Source organism: Melanotaenia boesemani, chromosome 4 (genome assembly GCF_017639745.1).
Source record: "Melanotaenia boesemani isolate fMelBoe1 chromosome 4, fMelBoe1.pri, whole genome shotgun sequence".
In the NCBI taxonomy this organism is placed as follows: Eukaryota; Metazoa; Chordata; class Actinopteri; order Atheriniformes; family Melanotaeniidae; genus Melanotaenia; species Melanotaenia boesemani.
Window position 1 is genome coordinate 19606852 of NC_055685.1, and position 26062 is coordinate 19632913.

At 38.1% G+C, this 26062-nt stretch overlaps 3 protein-coding genes across 3 annotated transcripts; all 3 read left to right on the top strand.

The window, feature by feature from the left end:
- Window positions 1–189: 189 nt before the first annotated feature.
- Window positions 190–2635, top strand: med28 (mediator complex subunit 28). Its single transcript, XM_041983542.1, has 4 exons — window positions 190–382; window positions 1545–1611; window positions 1695–1807; window positions 1898–2635. Exons 1-4 carry the CDS (start codon window positions 224–226, stop codon window positions 2099–2101), a joined length of 543 nt encoding a protein of 180 aa, XP_041839476.1. The 5' UTR covers window positions 190–223; the 3' UTR covers window positions 2102–2635.
- Window positions 2636–5715: 3080 nt separating this feature from the next.
- Window positions 5716–18066, top strand: klhl2 (kelch-like family member 2). The gene is made up of 15 exons (XM_041984060.1): window positions 5716–6208; window positions 8105–8224; window positions 8346–8452; window positions 8565–8686; window positions 8983–9145; window positions 9335–9444; window positions 9535–9651; window positions 12271–12420; window positions 12534–12651; window positions 14097–14294; window positions 14420–14521; window positions 14664–14792; window positions 14883–15023; window positions 15101–15244; window positions 16652–18066. Exons 1-15 carry the CDS (start codon window positions 6141–6143, stop codon window positions 16678–16680), a joined length of 1818 nt encoding a protein of 605 aa, XP_041839994.1. The 5' UTR covers window positions 5716–6140; the 3' UTR covers window positions 16681–18066.
- A 1538-nt stretch (window positions 18067–19604) lies between these two features.
- msmo1 (methylsterol monooxygenase 1) lies at window positions 19605–25790 on the top strand. Its single transcript, XM_041983011.1, has 6 exons — window positions 19605–19673; window positions 20288–20581; window positions 20661–20809; window positions 22495–22621; window positions 22766–22920; window positions 24929–25790. The coding sequence occupies exons 2-6, from the start codon at window positions 20327–20329 to the stop codon at window positions 25116–25118; spliced, it is 876 nt and encodes a 291-aa protein (XP_041838945.1). The 5' UTR covers window positions 19605–19673; window positions 20288–20326; the 3' UTR covers window positions 25119–25790.
- Window positions 25791–26062: the final 272 nt, after the last annotated feature.

Sequence of the window (26062 nt, forward strand, 5' to 3'; positions counted from 1 at the left end):
GTATTGTAAGTATTGTATTTAATTTTCACTTTGTGTTTTGTTTTGGTTAGATAATTTGCCTTTGAATATACCGTATTAGCTCAGTAGTGTTGCTGTAACATCTGGTATTATATTTGAAGTTTAACACATGGATTCCTGACTGCTTGGAACATTAGGTCTGTGTGCACAAATCTACACTGTTTTGTGCGCATGTGCAAATCGAGGAGCCCACACTTGGAGCAAGATGGCTTCGTCCATGAGTGGGATATTTCCCGGCCAGCAGCCACCTGGTGCTCATCCTGTCGGTGGACCTGGTGGACCGGGTCAGCCGGGCTTTCCCAGTAGTGTAGCCCGGGCCCAGGGAAACAACACGCTTGTGGATGAACTGGAGGCTTCTTTCGAGGTAGGAGGCTGATGTGCTCCGGTAGCTGCGAGTGCTAATTGTTGTTAGCTTCGTTAGTGTGGCTCGTTTACATTTTAATACGGTTTATAGCGTGGCTATACCATACAGTTTTATCAACTGACTGTGAAACGATTGTATGTTTTCACGACAGCTTTCTTGAGGATTATTGCTAAAATAACTTAAGTAGCATTAAGTTAACACAGACTAGCTCCACTTTCATCCCTGTGTTAGCTTTGCTGTGGTGACACAGCCTGGAGACCTCTCTCTTTGTCATTCTCTCTCTTTGGCATAAATTTGCCGTCAAAATAACAACACAAACTGGCAGAGCTTTCTTGTATCCATAAACAATCTTAACCGATGTTAGATGCCAACCGCCCTCCCTGAACGAAACCATGCAGAAAATAGGGATAACTTGTTGGCGTCTCATTTGGTTTAATGTACTCATTTGTATTTTCTCATTTCCCGCCTTGGCATTAAGTGGTGAACACTGATAACTTGTCACCAATTAAATTTTATTTTTATATTTTATATTTATATTTTTTGGCACAGACTGTACTGTATTGTACAAATACTGTACCGTCTGCAGAGAGTACAGTAAAAAAAAATAATAACAAACGCATCCAGTATGAATTGGTTAAAAAAGAAGGAATCATTGTTCACCATCTGTGGCCAGTATTATTCATGCCCCTTTGGAAGTAAACCCGGGCAGGCAAGCCTTCTAGATAAAAGCAATATACTGTAGCAGCCTATAAGAGAGTCTCTTTACTGTACCTCTGTATTAACTTAATAAGCATTTGTGGTTTAATGTTGTTCATTAGGGTTTGTATAATTAAAAAAAAAAAAAAATGTTGTCCAGGAATAATTATATCTTCACCATCCTACAAATAATTTATGCACATTCCAGACAAAGTGGCATTTGTAGTCACTGGCAATTAATTTAGCAATATGTGACTTAGGGTAGAAAACTATTTTCATATGCAGATCATTGCAAAAGACACACATTTGTCTGCGCTTCATCCTTTCTCATTAATTTGTGACCAACAGAACAAAATAGGACCAGGTGTACTCAACCCCAGGATGAACTACTTATTTTTTTATTATTATTATTAAAAAAGAGAGCAAAAAACAAACATCCTTTGATGACATTCTGTTTATCCCATAGGCCTGTTTTGCATCCCTGGTAAGCCAAGATTATGTCAACGGGACAGACCAGGAGGAAATTCGGACCGGTCAGTGTAGTCCTGCATTTCCGTAAAAGTTTATCTCACATTGTAATCTTTATGTTAAAACGTATGTATCTGATTTTTTGTAGGCGTGGACCAGTGCATACAAAAGTTCCTGGATGTGGCTCGGCAGACAGAGTGCTTCTTTTTACAGAAGAGGCTCCAGCTATCTGTGCAGAAACCAGAGCAGGTGGTTAAAGAGGTAATTCGTTTGATTTATGTATTCCTATTTATTAGTAATGTGACTTCACTTCTCTCAAGTACATGTTTTTTTTGTTTTTTCTCACTTCAGGATGTGTCAGAGTTGCGTAATGAGCTACAGAGGAAAGAATTACTGGTTCAGAAGCATTTGACTAAGCTGCATCACTGGCAACAGGTGCTTGAGGATGTGAGCGGTCAGCATCGTAAACCCACAGACCTTCCCCCTCCCGGACCACTGGCTTTTCTGGAGCAGGCCTCTGCAAATCTGCCACCTGCTCCTTTAAAACCAAGCTAAAATAACAAAGTTAAGAAGAAAAAAAAACAAAACTGCCTCACATTCAAAATACCATGCATCCAATGAGAGTCATGAAACCCACCAACAATCTGAGAAAGAAATATAATGATTTGCTGTCCTAATAGAGTATTGTTGCACTGAACAGTGGGTTGGAGCAGGCCAGAGAAACAACTCTCCAGAATGTTCACTGACCTGAGACTGTGCTGCAGCTGGCTGGAAATGGTGCTGAAACAGGATATGCATACCTGCATTCATCTGTCATACTGGCTTTATTTGGAGTGCATGGAAGAGGGGATAATTGAGGGATAAAAGTGAAGTATAATTGTATGTAAACAGAGCAGCATGCTTTCCAAATATTTTATAAGTTTCCTTTCGTCATCCTGTTTTCAAAGTAGATTGCTGTGCTGTCGTTCCGGACATGTGGGTACATTTGTATTTAGACTGGTGTTTTTTGTATTCTGTCGTTAAAATATTTCCAATACTGTATTTTTTTTTTTTTTTTTTACTGTAAAAATAAAATTTTTTGTATTTGAATCTGGGCTGAAGTATCATCTTAGTCTTTCTTCATTTTCTGAAAAACAAGTCAAACTCTGGCTGTACGATAAAGGGTTTTCCACCACTCTTATCAAGGAATAATGCTCGGAATGAAAACCACTTTGTAATATTATAAAGGGGTTGCGAAATCCTTAAATGAAATATGAAAATATGTTAAATGTGAACTGTGACTCTTCAAAGCTGAGAACATTGATCTCAAATTAGCATTTAAATTTATGCTTTCAGACGATTGAATAATGGGCCACTTAGACCTCTGAGTTTGCAAAAAAATTAGCGGTAATGTTACTTGCAATGTTTTTTTCAGTTATTTAACCCATTGTACATCTAATGTGTAATTGCTACAGTGTAAATAAAAGGAATATGTCAGGTTTTATGTTAGAAAATGGTTAGCATTGTATCCTTTCCCACCTTTAATGAGACATAACTTGTAAAATTGTGTTTAATTGGGTACACATCTTGTACTGATTAATCTTAAATTCCCTGGCATGTTTTCAGTTGCCTGCAACAGCAAAACCCATGGCTTGCAAAGAGCTTACAAAACAAAAATAGATCTCATTGTTGAGAAGTATCAGAAGGACTTTAGTCACAAAAAAGTTCAAATCAGCAGTGGATATACCATTTAACACACTGTAAACTAGAGATCTTCAATTGTGGTCCTTAAGGGCCGTAGTCCTCCACGTTCAGTCCCCCAACCACTGTAGTCCAACAGGTTTTCAATGTATCTCTGCTCCAACACACCTGACTCAATGAGCCATTGTGCAGAACTTCATAGTTGTTGGATCCATTTAATTTGAGTCAAGTGTGTTGGAGCATTGAAATAGTGAAAGCCTGCAAGACTGCGGCCCTCATAAGACCAAATTGAGTAGCCCTGTTTTAGAAGTGTCCCTGCTGCAACACACCTGACTCAGATGGGAAATTGGGCAGAAATGCTCTGCCCAAGTCTGTTAATTACCCATTGATTTGAGTCATTTGTGTTGCAGCAGGGAAACATCTAAAACGTGCAGCACACCAGCCCTTCGAGGACCAGGATTGAGGATCCCTGATGTAAACAGTCACTGACAGAGCTAGACAAATTTACACTTTTTTTTTTTACATTATTCCAAAAGGTATGTTTTCTGTGAAAACAAAAGGAAAAAAAAGAAAGAAAGAATATCACCACCTATAAAAGAAGAAGAAGAAAAAAAGGTATTCAAAGGGAAAAATGGTGCACTCACAATCTGACATATCTGGACTGGTTTGGAAGGAAGAGTGACAATCACTGCCAAGTTAAGATGTGGAATGTTAGTACACTCCTACCCAAGGCTGAATAATGTGATTAAATAAAAATGTGCTTTAATAAAGTATTACGTGTGCACACTTATTCAAATAGATTATTGTATGTTTAATTTTTGTTTGTTTGTTTTTTTAAACCTAATGGATTTGATTGTTTTTACAGTTTACAGGTCACATTAAAGGTGGGAAAAGTTTTTAAATGATTTAATGTTGTTTCATTTATTTAATATCACAAAAGCCTAGCATTATAACAGGGGGGTGTGAACTTTTTATGTTAACAGAACCAGCATAATTTCACATCACTCCTGCATTGAAACCATGACAGTGGTGTGACTTCTGATAAGTGAAGACTGAGCTTTCGAACAGCCTGTTTTCTCTGATTTATTCCATGTTTTCACACCACGACAGACTTGTTCTGCTCAGTTTCACAGCTCCTGCCTGTTCTCTGACAGCACAGCCAGACAAAATTGTTCACAGATGGGCGCTGAGGACAAGGCTTTTCTGCAAAAGCAGAAGTCTTTGGTCCCGATGTAAAGCTGGATTGTGAATTTTTTTATTAACACAATTTGGAATTACTTTTCTTCAACTGGAGGGCTTCAGTCAAGGAACTGTACACAGTTTTAAATACCCCAAATCTGCAGCTGAAAACTGCTAGAAAGCTGAGGAAAGATTTCACCTTTTGACACAACAATGCATACATTCTTATATCAACACAAGAAAAACTTTACTGAAAGAAATAAAAAGTTTTGGAAATGCCCAGCCAGCATTCAGACCAAAATCCAACAGAAAATCTGTGGGGTAACCTGAAGAGATGTTATCACAATCTGGCCGATTGGACTGTATCTGCAGGGTAGAGTGGGCAAATATTACCAAGTCAAGATGAGCCATACTGGCAGACACCTACCCAAGAAGACTGAATGTTGTGATTAAAGTCAAATGTGCTTCAATGAAGTATTAGTTTAAGGGTGGGCACTTATGCAACCACCTCACTGTACATTTTATTTTTATTTTATTTTACTCTAACAGATTGTTTTGGTTTTCAATTGAAATGCAGGAGTCAGTACTTTTAAGGTATACATTTATTTGCTTCCTCACTGACTCAGAACATGTTCTTGGGACTCTAATATTATATTTCACAATATCATGTTAATCCCAGCTGCAGACATAGCTAGTGTCCTTGTGGGAAATTGATTATAAAACACCTAAAAATATGTTACGTAATGTGTTATATTCATTCGAGACCTCAAATCTTTAATGAAGTTTAAACTGAAATTAAGTTGTGAAATGTTAAACAAGTTGAAGGAGTGAAATCCATCAAGATAACAAAATGCCACTTGTAAGCTTAAAAAATGGTCATATATAGGGTCAGAATTAAAATGAGACAAAATCTAACAAAATACTAACATCATAAGCAAAAATGTGACTTTTTAAAAGTGAACAAAACAGATGTGAAGTCAAAGTTCCAGCTGTTATCAGGCATGCATTAAATAATGTGACAGTACTTTAGATATTTTTGAGGGATCAAATCAGATTAGGTTTAACATCAAGTCTTAAATGTAAATATGATTAATAAAACATTAAATCTAAAGAGGTCGTTTTTTAGTTAAATGAAAACTTATGGGAAAATGAAAGATTTTTTTTTTTTACTTATCTGGCTATCATTTTTAGAGTAAATAAAATATTTTTTTATTTACTGATCATAATGATAAGATATTAAGCCATCAGAAAATGAGTGCCCCTCTGTGTTCACTGGGCCTCCTCTGGTCAGTCTTCCACAGCTAGAGGGAGACAGCTCTTTCTTCTGGGACGCCTTGGCCGCTTCCAGGACCGTCTTTGCCGACACGTCCTTGTTTGTGCGTTTTAATCAGCTATTGGAAAATAGCAGGTATCCTTGTCCGTCCTCCTCTCGCACCCAGTTACACCCAAGAGGGAAGAGGGAGGAAAACAGAGCCAAAATAAACCCTGTTTGACACGTTGGGGGCTCTTTTCTTGCGTGTTTTGGGGACGATAGAGGAGGACAATCCGCTGGGCAAAGCTGCCGGGCTGGATCGCAACGTGTCTGTAGAGTGTCCCCGCGGTCGAGCTGTGTATTTATATGAAGCAGAGAGCTTTAATGGGGCTGCCGTCAGCCCTCCTCTCCGCCTCTGGACCGATTATCGCCGTGATTCACGCCTGAATTCAGACCCATCAAAGACGACATTGTGGATATGGAATGGTGCATGCCGCTGGGCCAAGTTTTCAGCCTCTGAAAAACACCGAAATCATGGACAGTCATCCGCTGTAAGTACCGTGTGTGTGTGTATGTGTGTGTGTGTGTTGACGTTTCCCAGTGGCTGCTTGACGGATGGTGCCGCATTGACAGAGACAACGGCCAGCCGGTGAGGCTGATCGCCGACACCGGGGACCGAAACCCGCGAATCACCTCGCCTCACTGTGCAGCCTGCAGGGTCGGTGCTGGTGTTAAAATGTTTGGAAAACGGAGGTGTTTTGTTTGTGGCAGAGTGGATGAGTGTGAACTGCTACACAGCCGTGTGTGTGTGTGGGTGTGTTTGTGACAGAAAACTGGGGCGACGTGATTTAGCCACGAGCAGTATAAATTATATGTTGGATGTTTTATTATTGATGAAAGAGGCCAGAGGTTTTTGAAATTTATCAAGTATATATTTACTTTAATACTTCTACCCCAGCGCAGCTCAGAGGCAGAATTCTAACCTACTTTTATTTAACTACATCCATTATTTTTAATTTATAATCACTCCATCATTTCAAATATTTTACATCTTGGCTAAAGTATTTATTAATTTATTCATTAAATATTAGATTGGGGGATTTATGCAATTTTTTTATTGTAGGAACCAATTTACTTAGATTAAATAGCCAAGTTTAAAAAAATCCCAAAACATATGTTGTACACAACATTTCATTTCCCCTCAGCACACCAGATGCTTTATGCTTTCACACAGAAGGGCCACTTGTTTTCTAAATGGCATCAGTTCTTTGTGTAACTTTAACTACATTTGACTAAATATTCATTTCTTTACCAAATTTTACATCTACATAATTTTTTTTAGTCTAAACTAACTTACAAAATGAGGACCAACGTTCAAACTTCATTACAGTACATTACACTTCTGGTGTAAGCATATCTAACAATATCTGAAAGGACAGAGTAAAAGTAGGACAGGTACAGAAGAAGTGCAAAGTGTAAGTTAGGCGTGTTGGTGTGTTTTAAAGGCTAATGATAAATGTTGTTTATATGGGTGACAGAGTTTGAAGGTGTTCTCAGAAGTGAGGAGTCTTCCACAAATACTAGGAATGTCCCAGCTCTGATTGTTTTTTTGGCTCTTTACGTAATTGTAAAACCACAAATTAAAACAGTCCAGAAGTTGGGATCCTTTACTCATAGTGCAGCATTACATTGTTAAGGTATGTAAGTAAATGATCTTCTACAGCATGTTTGTGAGATTGCAATCAAACCCTGAAATATGTGCAGCATTTCAGATTTAAGTATCAGTTATAGCAATAATTAGAAGAAAATAGATGTAAAATCATATAAAGAGCTTTATAATAGTACTATTATTATCAAGAAAGTAGGTGTATGCCTGACATTTTCTGTGTAACTTTCTGTGCTAGTTTGAGATACTTCAATTGAGCATATCAGGTGAGATTTACACAGATCACTGTAGTAATACTAACCTAATGCTATATGTCTGACAGGGCTGCTGGGAAATGCCCTGATCAGTTATCAAGATTTGACTTACTGAAGTGGCCACTGAGTGTATATTCCTGTTTATAAACTTTATGAAACTAGTCATGAATACCTTAAAGACCAAACCAAGGCTTAAACAGAAAGCAATTTTTTTTTAAATTGTGGGATCTAGTGGCCTTTATTGAGCAGTTGCTGGACAAGAAAGGGGTCAGAGAGAGGGGTTACATGTTTCAGAGCGCCTCAGGCCAGGATTTGAACCAGGGTCAGCTGTGTTGAGGAGCTGTAGCTTTCTTTATATGTTGGGGAGGGAGGGAGGGGGGGTTGCTTTCCAATTGAGCTAAATGCCACCCCAAGCAAGTAATAAAAAAAACAAAAAAACAAAAACAAAACAAAAGAAAAACTGATTTTGATTTATCTTACTACCTGCATTGCTTTGTTTAGTATCTTGTTTGTACTGTCCCTCTCAGGTGCACTAGACTTTGTCCACACTCTCTGGACAAAGAAGATGGAGTCGAGAGGCAGGGTCCCGTCACTCTGAACCCTCGGCACATGAGGAAGGCATTCAAAGTCATGAATGAGCTTCGCAGGTGTTTTACACTCTCTTTTTTTAGTTATCCATCTTTTCATTTTCCTTAAATCCTTTGTGAGCCTTCAAGTGAATGCTAACTGGGCAACATTTCCTTTATGCATTCTGTCTCCTTCATACAGCCAGAGCCTGTTGTGTGATGTAACTATAGTGGCAGAGGATGTGGAGATTGCAGCTCACAGAGTGGTTCTGGCTGCTGGAAGCCCATATTTCCACGCCATGTTCACTGGTAAGGACCTTCAGCTGTGTTTACCGTTTTTATTTTTAAAGCTGACTGCCACACAACGCAGTTGTTACTCTTATTTTGATGGAGTATACACCATTTATACCTGTACAAATAGGGGAAATGGCAGAGAGCAGAGCGAAACGAGTGAGAATAAAGGAGATGGACGGCTGGACTTTGGGTCTACTGGTGGACTACATCTACACTGCAGAGATCCAGGTCACAGAAGATAATGTTCAGGTAAACACACATGAATCAGCTTAATAACTATGGCATGCTACCATGTTGAATAGACTTGCAGCAGTTATGGGCTCAAACAGGTCCATGAAAGATCTGATTTAGTTTTAATGTACAAAACACTGTTCAGCTGCACGTTTCTGAGGAGGACATAGCAATCATGTTGCAAATTTGACTTGATTACCAAACTAAGCAGTGCATGTTTCAACTGGTCTAGTGTTACTTTTATTGTCACATCATTGCATGGTGAAGGGTTACACCTTCCACCTGCTTGGAAATCTTGTACTCCTGTTTGTCAGGCGCTGTTGCCTGCAGCAGGACTGCTCCAGCTCAACGAGGTGAAAAAGGCTTGTTGTGAGTTCCTGAGCTCTCAGCTCCATCCGTCCAACTGTCTGGGGATTCGAGCCTTCGCTGACCTACACGCCTGCTCCCAACTCCTTGCGCAGGCTAACAGCTATGCAGGTTTGTGCCCTTGAAACTTAAGCGTGCATGTGAGAGGCAACACGACTTTGTGGTTTATTAAAATTAGTTTGGAACAAAAGAGGAGACAGAATGAGGTCAGGTTTTATTAATGAAGAAGCAGCTCTGAAAAACTTCGGAGTTTGTCTGCAGCTATAAAGAAGTAGCTGAACTTTCTTTTTGTGCTGGCAGAGCAACATTTTACTGAGGTGGTTGGAAGTGAAGAGTTTCTTAATTTGGGCATGGAGCAAGTGTCTAGCCTGATCGCCAGCGACAAGCTCACCATCCCCACAGAAGAGAAGGTACACACTTACAACCTGCTCAGTGTACACACTGACATCAGAGGACAGTTAAAGAATCACACTACATTACATGTCTGGGCTTTTACTTAGGTTTTTGAAGCAGTGATAGCTTGGGTCAACCATGACAAAGACGTCCGCCAGGAACACTTGGCTCACCTGATGGAGCATGTTCGCCTGCCACTGCTCTCCAGAGAATATCTGGTCCAGGTATGTTGGGGTGGACCTGGATGTCGTGGATGGTCTAAAACTACAATGTGGGATTTTTAAAAATAAATTACAACAATCTTAATTGACATTTTAAACAACAAAAGACTGAAAGACATTTGTTATCAGCCCTTATTTCTGTAACTATACCACAGTTTTGTGACTATCTCAGGCTATGTGAGCTCATTATGTGCAGCTGGCTTATTGTAAGAAAACATGAGACAAAGTTTTCAGTAGATGTTTTGTGATTTTTCTTTTTGCTTAAGTTTGACTTGTGAAACAGAAATGATAGCTACTTTTTTCTCAAACCAATACTGAATGGAATATAAAGGTAATATTTTGGCTTCAGTGTTTGACAGTAAGTATTTTTTTATAGTATATGAAAACATCAAATCTGCTTCTCATGTGTCTTGGTTCATTTTCAGTTTTTGAACACATTGTAGTGTGTTCAAAAACTGTAGTTCCTGCCCCAGATGGGTTTTGACAACAAAAAGAGATTTTCTGACAGGTTTAGAATAATAACATCAGTTCTCTCTGCTTCAGGATCCAAAAAGTAACTTGGTCCAAATTGAAAGTGGGCTTTTTTTTATGGTAGCTGGCCTGTTTCCTAAAATTACCCACAAAGATGTGTTTGTCAGAAAGAGGTCATGCAGTAAACAGTGAACAATTGCTTTGTGTAGTAAAATATTTTTTACTGTTAATACAATAGATGAGGGGGAAAAAAACTTGTTTGGGTAGTGATATTTTTGGTTTCATTGTAGAAAAGTCCATGACTCCCTGTCGCTATATTGTAATGCAAGTGCTCCTAGAACAAGTGATGAACTAGACTTCTGTACCCCCTCTTGCATCTGTGTTGTGGCTTTTAAAAAAACCTGGCTAGGGATGGAGGACAAAAGCAAATTAGAAGTATTTTCAAAACTAGATCAGTTCATTTGAAAGAAAAGGTAAGGAAATTTGTGTTTGATTGACGATTTCTCAGCTTTAATAATGTGAGTGCGTGTTGTATTGATTACAACACTCACCTTTACAACAAGCTACAACTATAAACTATTGATTGTGCCTTGTTTAGAGTTGCTTGGTGGATCAGATGATTGCATTCTCCCACAGCAATGAGGAAAAGACAACACCTATTGGCCATTTTTACACATTGTTCAACTTACACTGAGGGACCTCAGTAGCATGTTGAAGATTCATATACAAACACTTCAGCTTGGCACTTACTCCTCATTCTGGCCACCACTCTGGTCACATTTTGCTGTGGGATGGCATCCCATTCTTCAGGAGCTGTTAAAGGTCAACAAGCATAGTTGTGTTGGTCACTCTTGCATACACAACACACCCAAGCTGAACCCACAAGTGTTCCGTTGTGTTGAGGTCTGGAGTAATGGCAGGCCATTTCACCCTCTCCACTCCCAAATTCTGAAGTCACTCTCTGTCGGGAGAGCGTTGTCATCCTGGAGGATGGAGTTAGTCCCAGATTCTAAAGATATGGGATCACCACTGGCTCCAGAAATTCATTCTTATATGTCTGTCTATCAATTAGGTGCCAATAATACATCAGTGAATGGCACACAGCTAGCAGCACTTAGATCTCAAAATAAGGCTGAATACCAACAAGAAAATATAGCTGGGCGGACTAACAACACCTTAGCCATGTTGCTTTTTACATAGAAGCACAATCTTGACTAATTATACCTCAGTGTGAAGGTGATAAATCAGGCTTTCCAACAATGTATAATACAACACCAATTGGTATTGTTAAAAGTGATAAATAATCAACCAAGCACAAATTTCTGTACTTTTTGTGGTATGTTTATTTGCAAAGTAATTGTCTGTGGGGAGCCTTTTTTCTTAATCTTTTCTAGGTTTCTGACTTCTCCAGTTGTAATGGAAAATCTAAAAAACTAAAATACAATATAGGTTAAAAAAAAGTGAGTAAAAACCAGGCCTAAGATTTTCACCATGAGGCAGTTAACACACAAACAGAGAACATTTGGTATCAAATGAGGTACTGCATAAAGCAGAAGGGGATAGGAATAGACGTGCAGCTTTAGATTTCATTTTTTTTAGACTGGCACACATTCTAAGGTAAACCTAATTCATCTTAGCATTGGAAGCACCATTTTAAAATGTACTAATACCCAGATTATAGTTTATCTATGCAACTCACACATATTTATACAAAGCAATGCAGGCTTGGTATTTTGGCTCTAACCACATTTTGATATATTGATGTATATAAGCTCCAAACAGTTGCTTGTTGTCATTGATAATAAAAAGTGATCTTGAAAAAGGGCTCTGCATGTACATTGTTGACTTGATTGTTAACAGAACAGCTGATCTGGAGCAACTTTAGTAGTGATGTTTATTTTCTTTTAAAACTGTTATTTACTACTTTTTTTTTTAGGAAAAACACAATTATGCCATTAAATGTTAAGTTACTCAAAAATATCTCCCTCAATTTGATGTTGATTTAAATACAGTGCATATATAACATACTACAAATGCATTGATTTGCAGTGTTTTTTGTATAAATAAAGCCTCAAGTTAGCAAAGCCTACTGTAGCACTTTGCAAATCCTGCTGGCTGATTGGTTCTTCTGTCACTGTCTGGTTGTGGTAGCGGGTGGAGGAGGAGTCCTTGATAAAGAATAGCAGCGCATGTAAGGACTATCTGATAGAGGCCATGAAGTACCACCTACTGCCTGCTGATCAGAGAGCTCTGATGAAGACTGCTCGTACTCGCATGAGAACTCCTGCCTGCTGTCCTAAGGTACAAACAGTCTCAACTGAGAGTCTCCCAATCAGAAGAGTCAAGCACTCGCAGTTACTAACAGATAAAAAATGAACAGCTTTTCTCTTAACCCCTGTTTCTGATTTGTTCAGGTTATGGTGGTGGTTGGCGGTCAGGCTCCAAAGGCTATCCGGAGTGTTGAATGTTATGACTTTGAGGATCAACGATGGTACCAGGTGGCTGAACTTCCAACTAGGCGTTGCAGAGCAGGTAGGAGCAGCTTATGAACATAAACTGTGTTATATTTTGATGACTGGAGAATAGTAACAGAGGATTACTTGGAATTGCCAAACTAATAATGGGTTTGGGCTGTCTTCAACCTCTAATCATAAATCATACATTTATTATCAGGATTTCTCCATTAAATGGCAAATAAAGTGTTAAGAAATACTTAGTGTGATTAATTTCCTCTTCTGAGTTTCAGTCTAACTGATATTTGATATTAATGTATCATTTGCATGCTGCAGTCATGTGATACAGTATCCATACTGTGAGTTGGTGAGATGCATCTAAAAGCTCTTTAACAAGAGTTTGAAAAAGAATAATCTGTTTACATCCTCATAATCACGTAAAACAAGACCTTATTTCTCAGAAGACTGTGGGGATGGACCAGATTGTGTTGGCCTACAGCTCTGTGATATGCAGATGTTGAAGTTAATCCTTTTACTGGTACTTAGTAGTAGCCTGGTGGATATATGCCATGTGTGTTTTCACTTAATAATATAAAGTAGCATAGATAGTATTCCTGTTAGGCTTCTAGAGGCAGAATTGTTTATTCAGCACACCACCTGCTGGCATGTCTCTGAATAACTTCCACCAGATCTATCCAAAGGCTGGATTCACTGAAGCCATGTGACTCATGAACAAATGGAGAACTTCTGAAGAATCAGGTTGTCAGCGAGACAGTCGTGAAAAAAGTGGCATGTGATTGCAATTACAACATAGCACATATATGAAAAGGATGGCAGATAAGGCCACCTGCATCTCTGCAACTGATTTTGTGTTGATTTCTACACTGCATTTATTCAGACATATCATTAGGATTGTCAACATTTTCAAAGAGAAGGTTATAAAGACCGAAAAATGTATGATCCTGCATTCATCTTTAATTGTTGTTGTTTCGCTAGAGTATCGCCTACTCTTTTTAAACACTGGCTGATAAAGACTCTTTCCAGACTTTCTGCTATCTGTCTGGGTAAAGTCTGCAGAAAGTGCAGTCTGTCTGTTAGATCATTTGTGTCCTCTCATGCAGCCCAGAACAGAAAATGTCTGGAAAATATCAAAGCTGCAGTGCATGTGTCAAGATGATTTAAGAAGACTCATAAAAGAGACCAATTTGGTGGTCTATTTTGATTTTGTGACATCAGCAAAAAAAAAAAAAAAAAAAAAAAGGCTCTCTAGACTCAATCCATATTCTTTTCCAGAGCAGTGCACCTAATACATTTTAAGACATTCAAAACCAGTGTGATTTTAGCTGCCAGCTGCCACCTGTCTGTAACACCTGCTGCAGATTGTTACCAAAAAGAAAGTAGACATTTTAAATAATAATTAATCTTTGTATCAAACTAAGATTGAGCAGATTGTTAGTGTTGCATCTTTTTGTATATATTCAGTTAACACGCTTGATGCTTTTATTTTTATTATTATTTTTTTAGGTGTGGTGTACATGGGAGGTTGTGTGTATGCAGTCGGTGGTTTCAATGGCTCTTTACGTGTGCGCACGGTCGACTGTTACGACCCGATGGTGGACCGCTGGACTAGTGTAAGCAGTATGCAGGACCGGCGATCAACACTAGGGGCCGCTGTTCTCAACGGACTCCTCTACGCTGTCGGTGGATTTGATGGCAGCACAGGTACAGCTGTAATCTTTTTGTGGTTAGAACAAACGTCTTTAAGTGGCTTTATTCACAGTTAAGTGTGTAAGGACAGTATCAGGACAATTCTTGGTGTTTTTGATCAACACTCTGAGTGTTTGCAGGTCTGTCCACAATTGAGGCGTACAATGCCAAGACAGATGAGTGGTTCCATGTGCTGCCCATGAGCACCCGACGCAGCAGTGTAGGAGTGGGTGTTGTTAATGGTGATTATAATTCTCATTTTGTTTTTAAAGTCAAGTAAATATTCTAGCAAGAAATGCATCTAAAATAAAGTCATTTGTTTTCTGAACTAAATTTTGTTTTAAATTACAAAATAATTGTAAAAATGCTCTCTGTAATTTTCAGGGATCCTCTATGCTGTTGGAGGTTATGATGGGGCTACGAGACAATGTTTAAGTACAGTAGAAGCTTACAACCCTAAAAGCAACACATGGAGCTATATAGCAGAGATGGGCACGAGACGAAGTGGAGCAGGTAAAACAAGTGGCCCCAGCAGACCAATTTTAAAACTTTGTATTAACATGCTGTTGCTGTAATTTATGGTTTTTATTCCATCTTTCTCAGGTGTAGGGGTATTAAAGGGTTTACTTTATGCTGTCGGGGGACATGATGGTCCACTGGTCAGGAAGAGCTGTGAAGTTTATGACCCTGCCACCAACAGCTGGCGACAAGTAGCTGACATGAACATGTGTCGACGCAATGCGGGTAAGTTGAGTATGTCCACCAGATATCCTCAGATGTGGGGTTTTTCCTTCTTAATTGTTGTGTGTTTGTGTTTTCAGGCGTGTGTGCTGTAAACAACTTACTATATGTAGTGGGAGGAGATGATGGCAGCTGCAATTTGGCCTCGGTGGAGTTCTATAATCCAAATTCTGATAAGTGGACGCTACTGCCAACTTGCATGAGCACAGGCCGCAGCTATGCAGGTCAGTGTTCAGCTGCAAACTTGTATTTTGACTTGTATTTTACAGAGGAATGTGTAATGTCAGAGTCCGAAGCTAGAGAGTTTGTATGTCTGTTGGAGTTCTGCCAGTTTGAGGGTTAAAGGTGTGTAAACCTGTGAGCAGGATTTATTACATCAAGCCTTGTCACCTACGCAGATCTGACTTTTAAACTCAGTCCCTGCAAAACACTGAACAAGTTTAAATTAAAAATATCGAGTTAATGGTTTTAGTGGGAAAATGTTTATAAGCCTAGATGATGGAGTTGATGGAAGATGATTATTTTAAGAATTTTTAACCACTTTACCAAACAGTGAAAATATACATCTGCATTGCTATGAGCATCAACATAGAGCTAGTTTTTTCAGTCTATGTAGCATCAGTACACTGAATCTATATTAATTCCATTAAGCTTCATTGAACCTTACTTAGTCTCATAAGGAGGTTGTATACTGTGCAGCAGCTCACCACCAAGACATCCAACAGTCCAACTTTCTTTCCTATGATCCATGATGAAATACTGGTCTTAGCTCATCCCAAGTGTTTGGATTTGGTCCCAGTCTAGAGAAGCTTTGTCTTCATTTAGCATGGGTAAGGTGTGTGGAGGAAAATCTTCATTATTACCAAATAAAGACTTGGTGAATGAGTCTCAAGTCAAACAAATACTCTTTCTAAGTATTATTAAGCTGATCCATCATGGAGCGTATATGACAGAAAGCAGTTCAGCTTGAAGAATCTTTCTATTGTTCATTTATAGTATAAGGAGAGATGAAGGTCTCAGCCTACACACAATCAATAATGACATCTGCCGTCTGGTTCTTCATTTTCCTGAGTAAAAGTGAGACATCATCGTCACTGACGGTTCATGTAGCCGATGGAGTTTCAGCAGAATGTTTATGCTGAATGTCGATGTCTAGCCATGATTTAGTGCTGTGAAAGATCCACTTAATAATCATCTGACTTTATCATTTTTACTTGCTCTGAAGCCATGTTTCATAGTGTTACAATGCAGTTCCACAGGAAACCTGGTGCACAGCCATGCCTGTCACACATGAACAATAAGTAAATGTGCCTGAACAAATCTCGTTATGAGCAGATTAAACGTACTGTGTAAAATGCATGCTGCAGTTAAAGGCATACAGATTGCTGAAATATGAATTATTTTGCTCAAAATCAATCTGTTTAAATTAAATCTGTCTAAATTTGATGACTGACCTCCTGCAGAACCTCAAAGATTTCATTCACATCTTAAATCCTCAAACATCCTGATTGTCTTCATGACTGTGATCACTATTCCAGTGAAAATTGCAGGTTTTCTGTGTTTGACCTTTTAGGCTCTTCTGCAGGTGAAATGTGAGGATCCCTAACTTATATTTGTTTTCTCCACTACAGGAGTGACCGTGATTGACAAGCCCTTATGACTGCTTTAAACACTTGCTGCTGATTCAGAGCAGAATGTATTCTGCTGAATACTGATCTTGGATCTGTCTACGATGCCAATGCTTCAATGTTGGGCAGCATTAGCACAGGCACTGACGAAGATGAAGAATGCGACAAGATTGTTATTTTTGAGGATGAAGAAGATTTTTGCACTTACCTGAATGGGGAAGGGGAGCTGTAGCAAACGAAGGGATCAAACCTGTGTTTTAATTGGCTCCTGACTGGACTGCAGCGGCGACTGGACAACCCAGTTTGAAGCACCACTGTACCACTGCAGTGCCATTGAAACGCTACTGATGCGAAGCAGCTACAACTGCAAAGTTACTTTAACATTAGTAATGTTAACATGAACCAGCTCTGAGAAAGACCACTCATCTCACCTATGGGAGAGCAAAGCGGAGAAGGACCACTGTTGGACTGAAGTTAATTTCTCCTTCATTTTTATTCTTCTGAGAAGTGTGTTTGTGTGTGTGCTAGCATATAAAGGTGCTCCATTGCTTGCTGATGTGAGCATGTGTGTTCATGTGCATCTGAATCTGTGTGTGTGATGACGCCTGGGTTGACGCTGCATGAGCACACTCTGTCCAACTTCTGACCTATTACAGTGTTGCAGTGAGCCTGTTTGAGAGTGCCTGAATGTACACCACCTTCTTTTCTCTGTTAAGCCTTGAGTACTGTTACTGGAGAGAGTACAGCTGGATGCAGCTGCTATTCTGTTTGGGTCGCTACATGTTTTTTGTAGAGAAAACAGACTTTCAGTAGAAGTGCTAACTCTGGTCAGAAAGAAGCCTCATTCATGTTGCCAAACACGGTGACAGAAGGAGAAACTGAAATGAAAAGTTGGATGTATCTGTGCTTTACAGTCACCTGGCAGCCATATTTACTGTGGTTATAACCACTAATGACAGCAGCAGCCTGAAGTCTCTGCATGGTCCTTGTCTTTAAGCTGTTATCTTTAACGGTTCCCTCCTCTTCTTCGGTGTTACAACCCTACTAACTACTGCACACCCTGACGTACTATGAATGTGCCAATTTTAATATGTCTCCTCTTTTTCTGTCTCTCTTTATAAATCCGTTACTAGTCTTTTCTCTCTTTTTGGAAAGTGACCAAGCCTCTTCTTTGAGTTTCTTTTTCTTGAGTCTCTTTTTCTCGCCTCTCCTGCTATATTCAAAACTGCTATAAAAGTAACTGGTATCGCTGTTTCTTGTCAGTGTATTGAGGAATGTCATGTAGGCTTATAACTTTGAAAATGTTCCATTATTTGTTTTCTATTATCATGAATAAATATGCTTCTTGTATTTAAAGCTGTGAAATTATATAATCTGTTTTTAAAAATTTGCCAAATCAGTAAAACATCAAAACGTGATTTCCTGGGTGTGATGATTTAATATTATAGTTTTACATCTCTGAATGGGTTGGGTATTTTACATCAACACTTTATTGATACAATAAAAAAAAAATGCCTTTGCACATTTTAAATATGTATGTAAATATGTGTATCTACACAACTTTTGTGTAGATACAGTTACCACAAAAAAGTAAGGAAATTTGCATTTGGTCTATTATTTGTCCCCTTTAATAAATACTAATTGGTGTTGTATTAAACATCATTGGAAAGCCTGATTAGTCGCTTTTATAACCAAATATAACTTGTATGAAACATTCTTCTCTGAAACGAGCAACACAGCTAAATGTGCAACTAATTCTTAGCAATGTTGCCAAAATCACCTACACTATTCTGTTAGTATTGACTCTAGTTTTGAGATTGAAGTGCTGCCAGCTTTGTGCCAGTCCTGATTGGTGCCTAAATGATAGACAGGCATACTGGAATAAAATTCTGGAGCCAGTGATGATCCCAGAATCTGGGACCTAACTCCATCCTCCTTGTGATACTTTACATAATAGAATAACAAACAAAAGCACGCTGGTTGACCTTCAGCAACTTCTGGTTGAGGAATGGGATTCCATCCCACAGCAAAAAGTGACCAAGACTGGTGACCAGTATAAGGAGAAGGCTTCAAGATGTTCTGTCTGCAAATGGTTTGTCCCTGATGATAAAATGTTCAATATGTGTTGTTTTTTCTTATTACTATAGGAGAGTGCAATCACCTAATCCAACAAGTAACTCAAAACAAAAGTGAATACCAATAGGAGATTTTGGCTCATTTTTTGGAGAAAGCTACCTGTTGCTTATTCCACAGAAGCTCAGTCGTTACAAGTTATAAGTTTAAATTTGCTTTTATTTTGTGATAGTATCGAATTTTATATTTAAAATCTTATATGAGCTTTTATATTATATGTTATTCTTATTGAAGAACAATTCTGAAATTGCTTTTTTCTGTGGTTACTTATATTCCTACAAAAACTTAAAACATAATCAGATTTCTCATACAAGTATGAAAGTAAAAACAAGGCAATTAAACAAAAATATTATAGGCTACTTGTGAAATTATTACCTAAGGATATGTATCAATTTACTTAAATATTTTGAAAGATAAAAGTCTGTAAACATCTTGGATCCAAAGATAAATTATACATTTAAAACATTTAAAATTAAAGTTTGTATCACAAAAAAAAAGTGAGAACCACAGTAAAAGCTTTGTGGATATTTGTCTTATTTGTTAAATTAGGTTTTAACTAATTACTTTTTAAAGATAAACCTGAGGTTAGATCTCATAACAACACCCAAAAGTAAATTAATGACCTTCATCAGCTAAGACACCCCCACCACCCCATGTCTTTACTCATACAGCCTGCTAAACTTATGAAAACAGAGCTAGTCTCTGATTGGTTGTCGTTGTGGAAGCCTCCAGTCTCACTATCATCACTCCATTGTACGAACCAATCAGCAAGGCCGCTCGGCTTCCAAACGTCACTCTCCTCTCTTGTCGGCCAATCAGATTTACCAATATTACTGCACTTCACCCGCTCTGCCGCCTCTCACTCAGGTAGACGGGACCGGACTGCGGAAAGGTGAGAGTTATGTATTTTTGTTGGCTGCAGACGAGACAATAAGTTTAACTTTGTGCTGCACTATCAAATATTATTTTTCAGGGTGCGTTATATAGGCAAATTAAGGTTGTTTGATTTTTAAACATGTATTATTCTACTTTCGTTTGGGGCTAACTTTTTTTTGTGTAGTGTAAGGTCCTGATATGGTACTAACTGTTGTGTACATTTAGCGTGTTAATGTATTTTAATCATTTTAAAACTTTAATGATTTTACTTACAAAAACGTTTGCTGTTATGCAGTAGTAAATTTAAAGATATGATAAACAAACACTGCTGTTGGTAATTTTACTGAATTATCTTTGACTTGTCTTTATTATTGTTACAGTATATATGATAACACATGATAAACACTAATCATGTGTAATGACTGTACATGCTGTGAAAACAACTGATTGTTGATGAATAATTGGGGGGTTGTTATTCATGCTATACTTTTTGTTTTCCCACAAAGCACAGTGAAGTAACATTACTTCATTGGAACTGTAATTTGTTCTTTTTTCCTCATTAATTTCTACTTCTAAAGTATGTGTATTATGTAATTACTGTACATTTAATACTTCTTTGTGGTCTTTCAGTCTTCTCTCCAGACCCGAAGTCATTTTGCATCCTCCATCATGGCTGTGAATGGCACAGCACACATACTGAGCTCTGCCTATCTTGCGGCAGAGTATGTTGATGCTGTGCTACCAGAAAACCCCTTCCAACCCTCCCTAAAACATGCCTGGAACTACATGCTGGATAACTACACCAAGTTCCAGATTGCCACCTGGGGGTCCCTCATTGTCCATGAGTTCATCTACTTCCTGTTCTGCTTGCCTGGTTTCATCTTCCAGTTCATGCCTTTCATGCAGAAATACAAGATTCAGCAGGTTTGTGTGTTCTTTATTGTGCTGGATAGGATTTTATATATAATTCTGAGGTTGATGACTGATATGTGTGCACGTGCAGGACAAGCCAGAGACCTGGGAGAAACAGTGGAGATGTTTCAAGATGCTGCTTTTCAACCATTTTTGCATCCAGCTGCCTTTGATCTGTGGCACATACTACTTCACTGAATATTTCAACATCCCATATGACTGGGACTCTATGCCACGCTGGTAAGAATAACAATAAAACGCATAAACAGCACAAAATTGTAAAAACAACAACAAGAAAAAACAAAACAAAAACAAATACACGAAAATAATTAAACAACCATAAACTGCAAAACTATGAATATAAATATAATAGTTATTCTTTTTATTTTCCGTAAAGTATTAAGTTGAAATGACTAAAAATAAGATAAATAGGATAAATCCTTATATGTGATAAGTGTGATGTGATGAGTGATTTTGGATGTTTCTCCATTATACTTGCATCAATTTGCTTTCCCATGAAAATAAAAAATATATTTTATTCTAATTAGTAATATCTGTTTATTTTTTCTACAAAGGACATGTAGTTCTTTTTTAATACTCTTGGACCATCTTGCATGCACTGCTTCTCTGAAACGTCTCTCTTATTTTTCTAGGCAATTTTTAAATGCTTGTAAGGGACTATAATCTCTCGCCAATTTGTTAATGTGAACTTCTCTTTTATCCACATAGCTATGCAATCACATTTAATTGGTTTGCAGATTTTGATAATTGGAGCACATTAATATTATAAAGTATGTCTCAGGATGGGACCCTGGGAAACTCCACATTATTTTTTTTTGTCCACTGAGGTGTTTTATTACATATAAACATAAAGAAGTCACTGTCTTCTAAATTGAAATAAAACCATTTAGTGCTATTGCAGAACCCCTCCAAATTCTTGTACTAGTAAAACAGAAACATAAATATTGTCTGCATTTAAGAAGATGCCATTTATTCAGTGCTGTGGTGTGCACCAAACACTGGCTGGAAAATGTCAAATCAGTTGTGAGTTAATAATTAGTCCAGCAGATGAAAGACAACTTCTTCTCCAATTTCACAAAAAAAAAAAAAAAAAAAATAGAAAAAGGTATTTGGCTAATGGTTAATTTGTTGTTTTTGTTTTTAGTTGTGGCTTGATGATTGCTGCTTTTGGAGCCTGTAAAAAAACACTTGATAGAATAGATATGTTAATTTAGGAAAACTAATGGTGAGCAAACGGAAATGTTCTTTAAAGGGCTTAGAGGGATGTGGATAGATTCAAGTTAACCTCATATTCAAGGATGTAAAATTTCCATAAGATATTTTCTTGCAGTTGGTTGCATAATTAAAAAAAAATAGCAACTCTGTCTCCTTTCTTACAAACTCTAGTTTCACCTACAGAGCTGAATTTTAGGGGGATTAATTAATGTATTGTTACTTTGGTCCAAACAAAGTTTTTGTTCAAAACATAAAATCAGAATTATGTTTAAGAAAAAAATATAAGTTTAAAAATGTTTTTCCTGCCAAGGATAGTACGTTTCTATGTTTTGTACAAATATATATAAGCGAGCTAGACTTTCATCAGGTTTTGGAGACAGGATGTTTCTGAAGGTTGAGAGAAATGAATGAGTGGAAGGCACACAAAGCTGTTCTTCTGAAGACTGTCCAGCCACAATATCCAGCATTCTTTAATAGTTAAAAAAGGATTGAAAAGTAATTAGTGTTTATAAAGCTTTAAAATTATTTCACCTGGTTATTCACAACTCACCCTTGAATTACCTTGAATAACCCTCTCACAAGTCATTGGTTTTGATTGAAATTTGTCTCTTTACGTACACTGCTGTTTTTCTGGGGACCTTCAGTCAGACATTTTGGTTGTGATTTTGTAACAATGGTCTCTCCTCCAGGCCGTACCTCCTAGTCCAGTGCTTTGGCTGTGCTGTCGTTGAGGACGCATGGCATTACTTCCTCCATCGCCTGCTGCATCACAGACGCATCTACAAATACATCCACAAAGTCCACCATGAGTTTACTGTGAGTAAAACACGCAAGTGATAAGTAAATAAACATGCAGCTTTCTGGTTGGTCTCTTAGTTACTTATTAATCATGATGTAGCTTCCATTAGTTAAAAAAAAATGAGCACAAAGACATTGGGTATCTTTGATCTGTCCCCTCAGGCTCCATTTGGCATGCAGGCAGAATACGCTCATCCTGCTGAGACGATCATCCTTGGAGCCGGTTTCTTTATTGGCATCATGATCTTCTGTAATCATGTGTTCTTACTTTGGGCCTGGGTAGCCTTCCGTCTGCTGGAAACCATCGATGTCCACAGGTAGGACACAGTAAAAGTTGCAGCATACATGTGCACACACAGCATATAATTTACCCTGTTAAACCAAAATGCTTAATTAAGTATACTTAAAAAAAGTAAGTAAGATAACAAAAAAGTAAGATAACACCTGATACAGTGTGAAATCGGTTGTTCCCAGCTATGCTAACTCTGGCTGTAATTTGAGAAATGGCCACCAGAGGGCCACAGAGAACACCCCATATCAGTTGAACTGAATTACTTGATCGTACTTAGGGATGAGAATTGATTAGATTTTATAGATACAATTGCCATCATCAGTGCTGGCTATTGCTATGATGTCCTAGACAGAAAGTTTGAAAAGGTCTCAGTTTTCTGGCACAGTGCACAGCCTCTTACAATGAACTACAACGACAGGTGCCACAACCTTTTACTGAACAGCAGGGTATATAGAGGTGTTCTGATTGTCAAGTTGGGAATGCTAGAAATGTTTGTATCCTCTTATTAGTTCACATTTTTTCCACTGTATTAGATAATACATATGTGGTGTAACTATATCTGTAAAAAAATCTGATTTTGAGCCTTGTGTGAAACTTGAGAGCCCCAGTGTGCATGAAATTGCTGAGCCATAGGATTCTGATGCTATGGAAAATTTAAAACCAGTTGGAACCAGTTCTCATTTCCCATTCTTTGTCACAAAGCAGGTCTGCTATTATATATTTCGATCGGATTTTTTAAAATCCTTATATGGCTTTGTCTTTATATGTGGTGATAATTATAATAATTTGACATTTAGATACACCACAAAGAATCTAACAGACATTCGAAATTAGGCTCACAGACTGGTTTATTAACATTAACAAACAATCTAGTAAATTATCTTAAAAACACAAACTATTTAACTTTTTTATACTCTTTAAAAATGAAAGTATTTTGATTGATTGATTAAATTAAATATACCTTATGATGACATTTACTTTAGTTTGCCTGTAAAAATTAGCTAAAAATTAAAAAGTGCTTTATTTATAATTACATTTGTATCATGTTATGCTGAAGGTAAATTACACAGATAATGTCAGTAATTTGTAAGATTCATAAAAGAATATTTTGATTCTTAAATTTCATTGATTCATACAGTTAATAAAATGCAAAACATGCAACTCACAAAACTAGTCAGCTAACAGAGACAGACAAATAAACATGTGCAAAACTGTTCAAAAGTACCGTTATGATGGTCCCTGTTACAGAAGGTGTCTACATGGCCTTATTTGGCCATTGTGACACACACTAATAGAGAAACGCAATCAAAAGGTGAAACTAGTTCTAGTTATTCTGTTGTGGTTGATAATAAGAATTGTGCAAGAAGTCAGACTTATCTGTATTGCCATTAAAAAAAGAAAAAAAAATGAAACAGCATTTCATGAAAGAGGCCTGGATCACCAACCTCAAATTGTTTTCAGGAGCAAGGACCACATTACAACAATGCAATTTATAGTGATTTAAAAAAGGGAAATGCAGGACGAGGTTGATCAGGTTGAGGTGAAACATGTGGACTGGTATTGTGACGTGCCGGATGGAGGAAATTTAGGATGAGGGTGCCATCTTAGGGGGTCCTATAACCCTGGCTTATAGGAACCCCACATGTTATTTAAAGAGGGGTAATAGGAGGGACAAATGGATCAATGGCATGAAAAGAAATGGGAAAGGTGGAGTTGCTGTAAAAGAAAAAGAGGAAGAAGAGGGACAGACAGGCAAAAGATGAACAGCAAGAGTGTAGAAGAGCAGATCATGGAGAGGGGATGAGGGATGAGGAGGATGGACGAACAAAGGAGGGAAGGCTGAATGGGTGATGTATGAGAACAGGGAGGGGTAAGAGTGGGGTCAAGAGAATCTTATAAACAGATGAAGAAGTGAACCAGGTATGAGGAGACTCACCGGGTGGTTAGAGGAGTAGCTAAAGTTTGGATAAATTATTGGGACACTTTGTTGTCTGAAAATGTGACTTATATTATCCTCATTTATTTTCCATCAGTGGTTATGACATCCCTCTGAACCCGCTCCACTTGATCCCTTTCTATGCCGGTGCCCGTTTCCACGACTTCCATCACATGAACTTTGTTGGGAACTACGCATCCACCTTCACCTGGTGGGATAAGCTGCTGAACACTGACAATCAGTACAACAAGTACATGCAGAAACAAGGAGACAAGAAGGAGCAATAAACTACCTGAGCCTCCTCACAGCCAGAGGGAGGAAAACACAAACAGCACTGCTTTTCTTCTCTGCACACTTACTGCATTTAGAGTAAAAGTGTGCAAAAAATGAATCAGCACTGCTGGACTGCAGTGTGACTTCAGTCCACTCTTTTTGCCTTAAAGAAAAAGTTTGTCTGCTTTTGTCAACAGTGGTTGTTTCAATAAAACTCATCAACATCCTCATTTTTGCTTTGCTTTTCATGAAATGGAAAAAAAAGTAGAAAAATGCACATCATATTACTTGTGAAATGCGTCTGTTCACCTCTGAATGTTTCAGCACTTTAGCACTTCCTCTTGAGATGGCCTAGCTTGCTGCAGTTGAAGCTGCAGTGAAGTGGAAATTGTCTAAATTTGTACCAAATTCTGAAATAAGTCAAGTATGTTTGAAACCAACTAATGTAAACTTTGGATAAAAAGGGAATTGGCTCATATGGCCCTCCCAGGCTCTTTTTATGATTGTAAGAAATAATCAAATTTAGAGGAAAAAAACACCATATTCTGTTTCTTCTGTATTTATCATATCGAAATAAAATATGTAAAAACTGTAATTAGAAGTTTGATTTTACAGCACTTTTCTTTGCATTTGGTCAGACTGGATCAAGATGTGTTCAAATGAATTAAAAAGGTATTTTCTGGTAATATCGACTGGTCTTATTTCTGTGGAGGACGGGATCATTGACAGCTCGAGGGTCATGTTAAAGACTGAGTATTTTCATTATTTTGCAGCAGGCACAGCACAGAGTGGGCTGACAGAAGCAGGATGTATTGAGAGAATATATATCTCACTGCTGCGCAGTGAACACACCCCTACAGTTTCATCCAGCACACAGCACACACAGCCATGTCAAGGCAGCCGGCAGCAGCCGGCACCACACAGGAAGAGGGGTTTCATTAAAGGTTGGAGGACTTGA

Bases quoted from the DNA above. Each gene is read 5' to 3' on its own strand.
- klhl2 (XM_041984060.1), top strand. From the start codon at position 6,141: ATGGTGCATGCCGCTGGGCCAAGTTTTCAGCCTCTGAAAAACACCGAA. The intron at 14,295-14,419 runs GTACAGCTGTAA...GAGTGTTTGCAG, and splicing joins TGGATTTGATGGCAGCACAG to GTCTGTCCACAATTGAGGCG. The intron at 15,024-15,100 runs GTAAGTTGAGTA...TTGTGTTTTCAG, and splicing joins CATGTGTCGACGCAATGCGG to GCGTGTGTGCTGTAAACAAC.
- msmo1 (XM_041983011.1), top strand. From the start codon at position 20,327: ATGGCTGTGAATGGCACAGCACACATACTGAGCTCTGCCTATCTTGCG. The intron at 20,810-22,494 runs GTAAGAATAACA...TCTCTCCTCCAG, and splicing joins TGGGACTCTATGCCACGCTG to GCCGTACCTCCTAGTCCAGT. The intron at 22,622-22,765 runs GTGAGTAAAACA...CTGTCCCCTCAG, and splicing joins AAGTCCACCATGAGTTTACT to GCTCCATTTGGCATGCAGGC.
- med28 (XM_041983542.1), top strand. From the start codon at position 224: ATGGCTTCGTCCATGAGTGGGATATTTCCCGGCCAGCAGCCACCTGGT. The intron at 383-1,544 runs GTAGGAGGCTGA...TTTATCCCATAG, and splicing joins AACTGGAGGCTTCTTTCGAG to GCCTGTTTTGCATCCCTGGT. The intron at 1,612-1,694 runs GTCAGTGTAGTC...GATTTTTTGTAG, and splicing joins CCAGGAGGAAATTCGGACCG to GCGTGGACCAGTGCATACAA.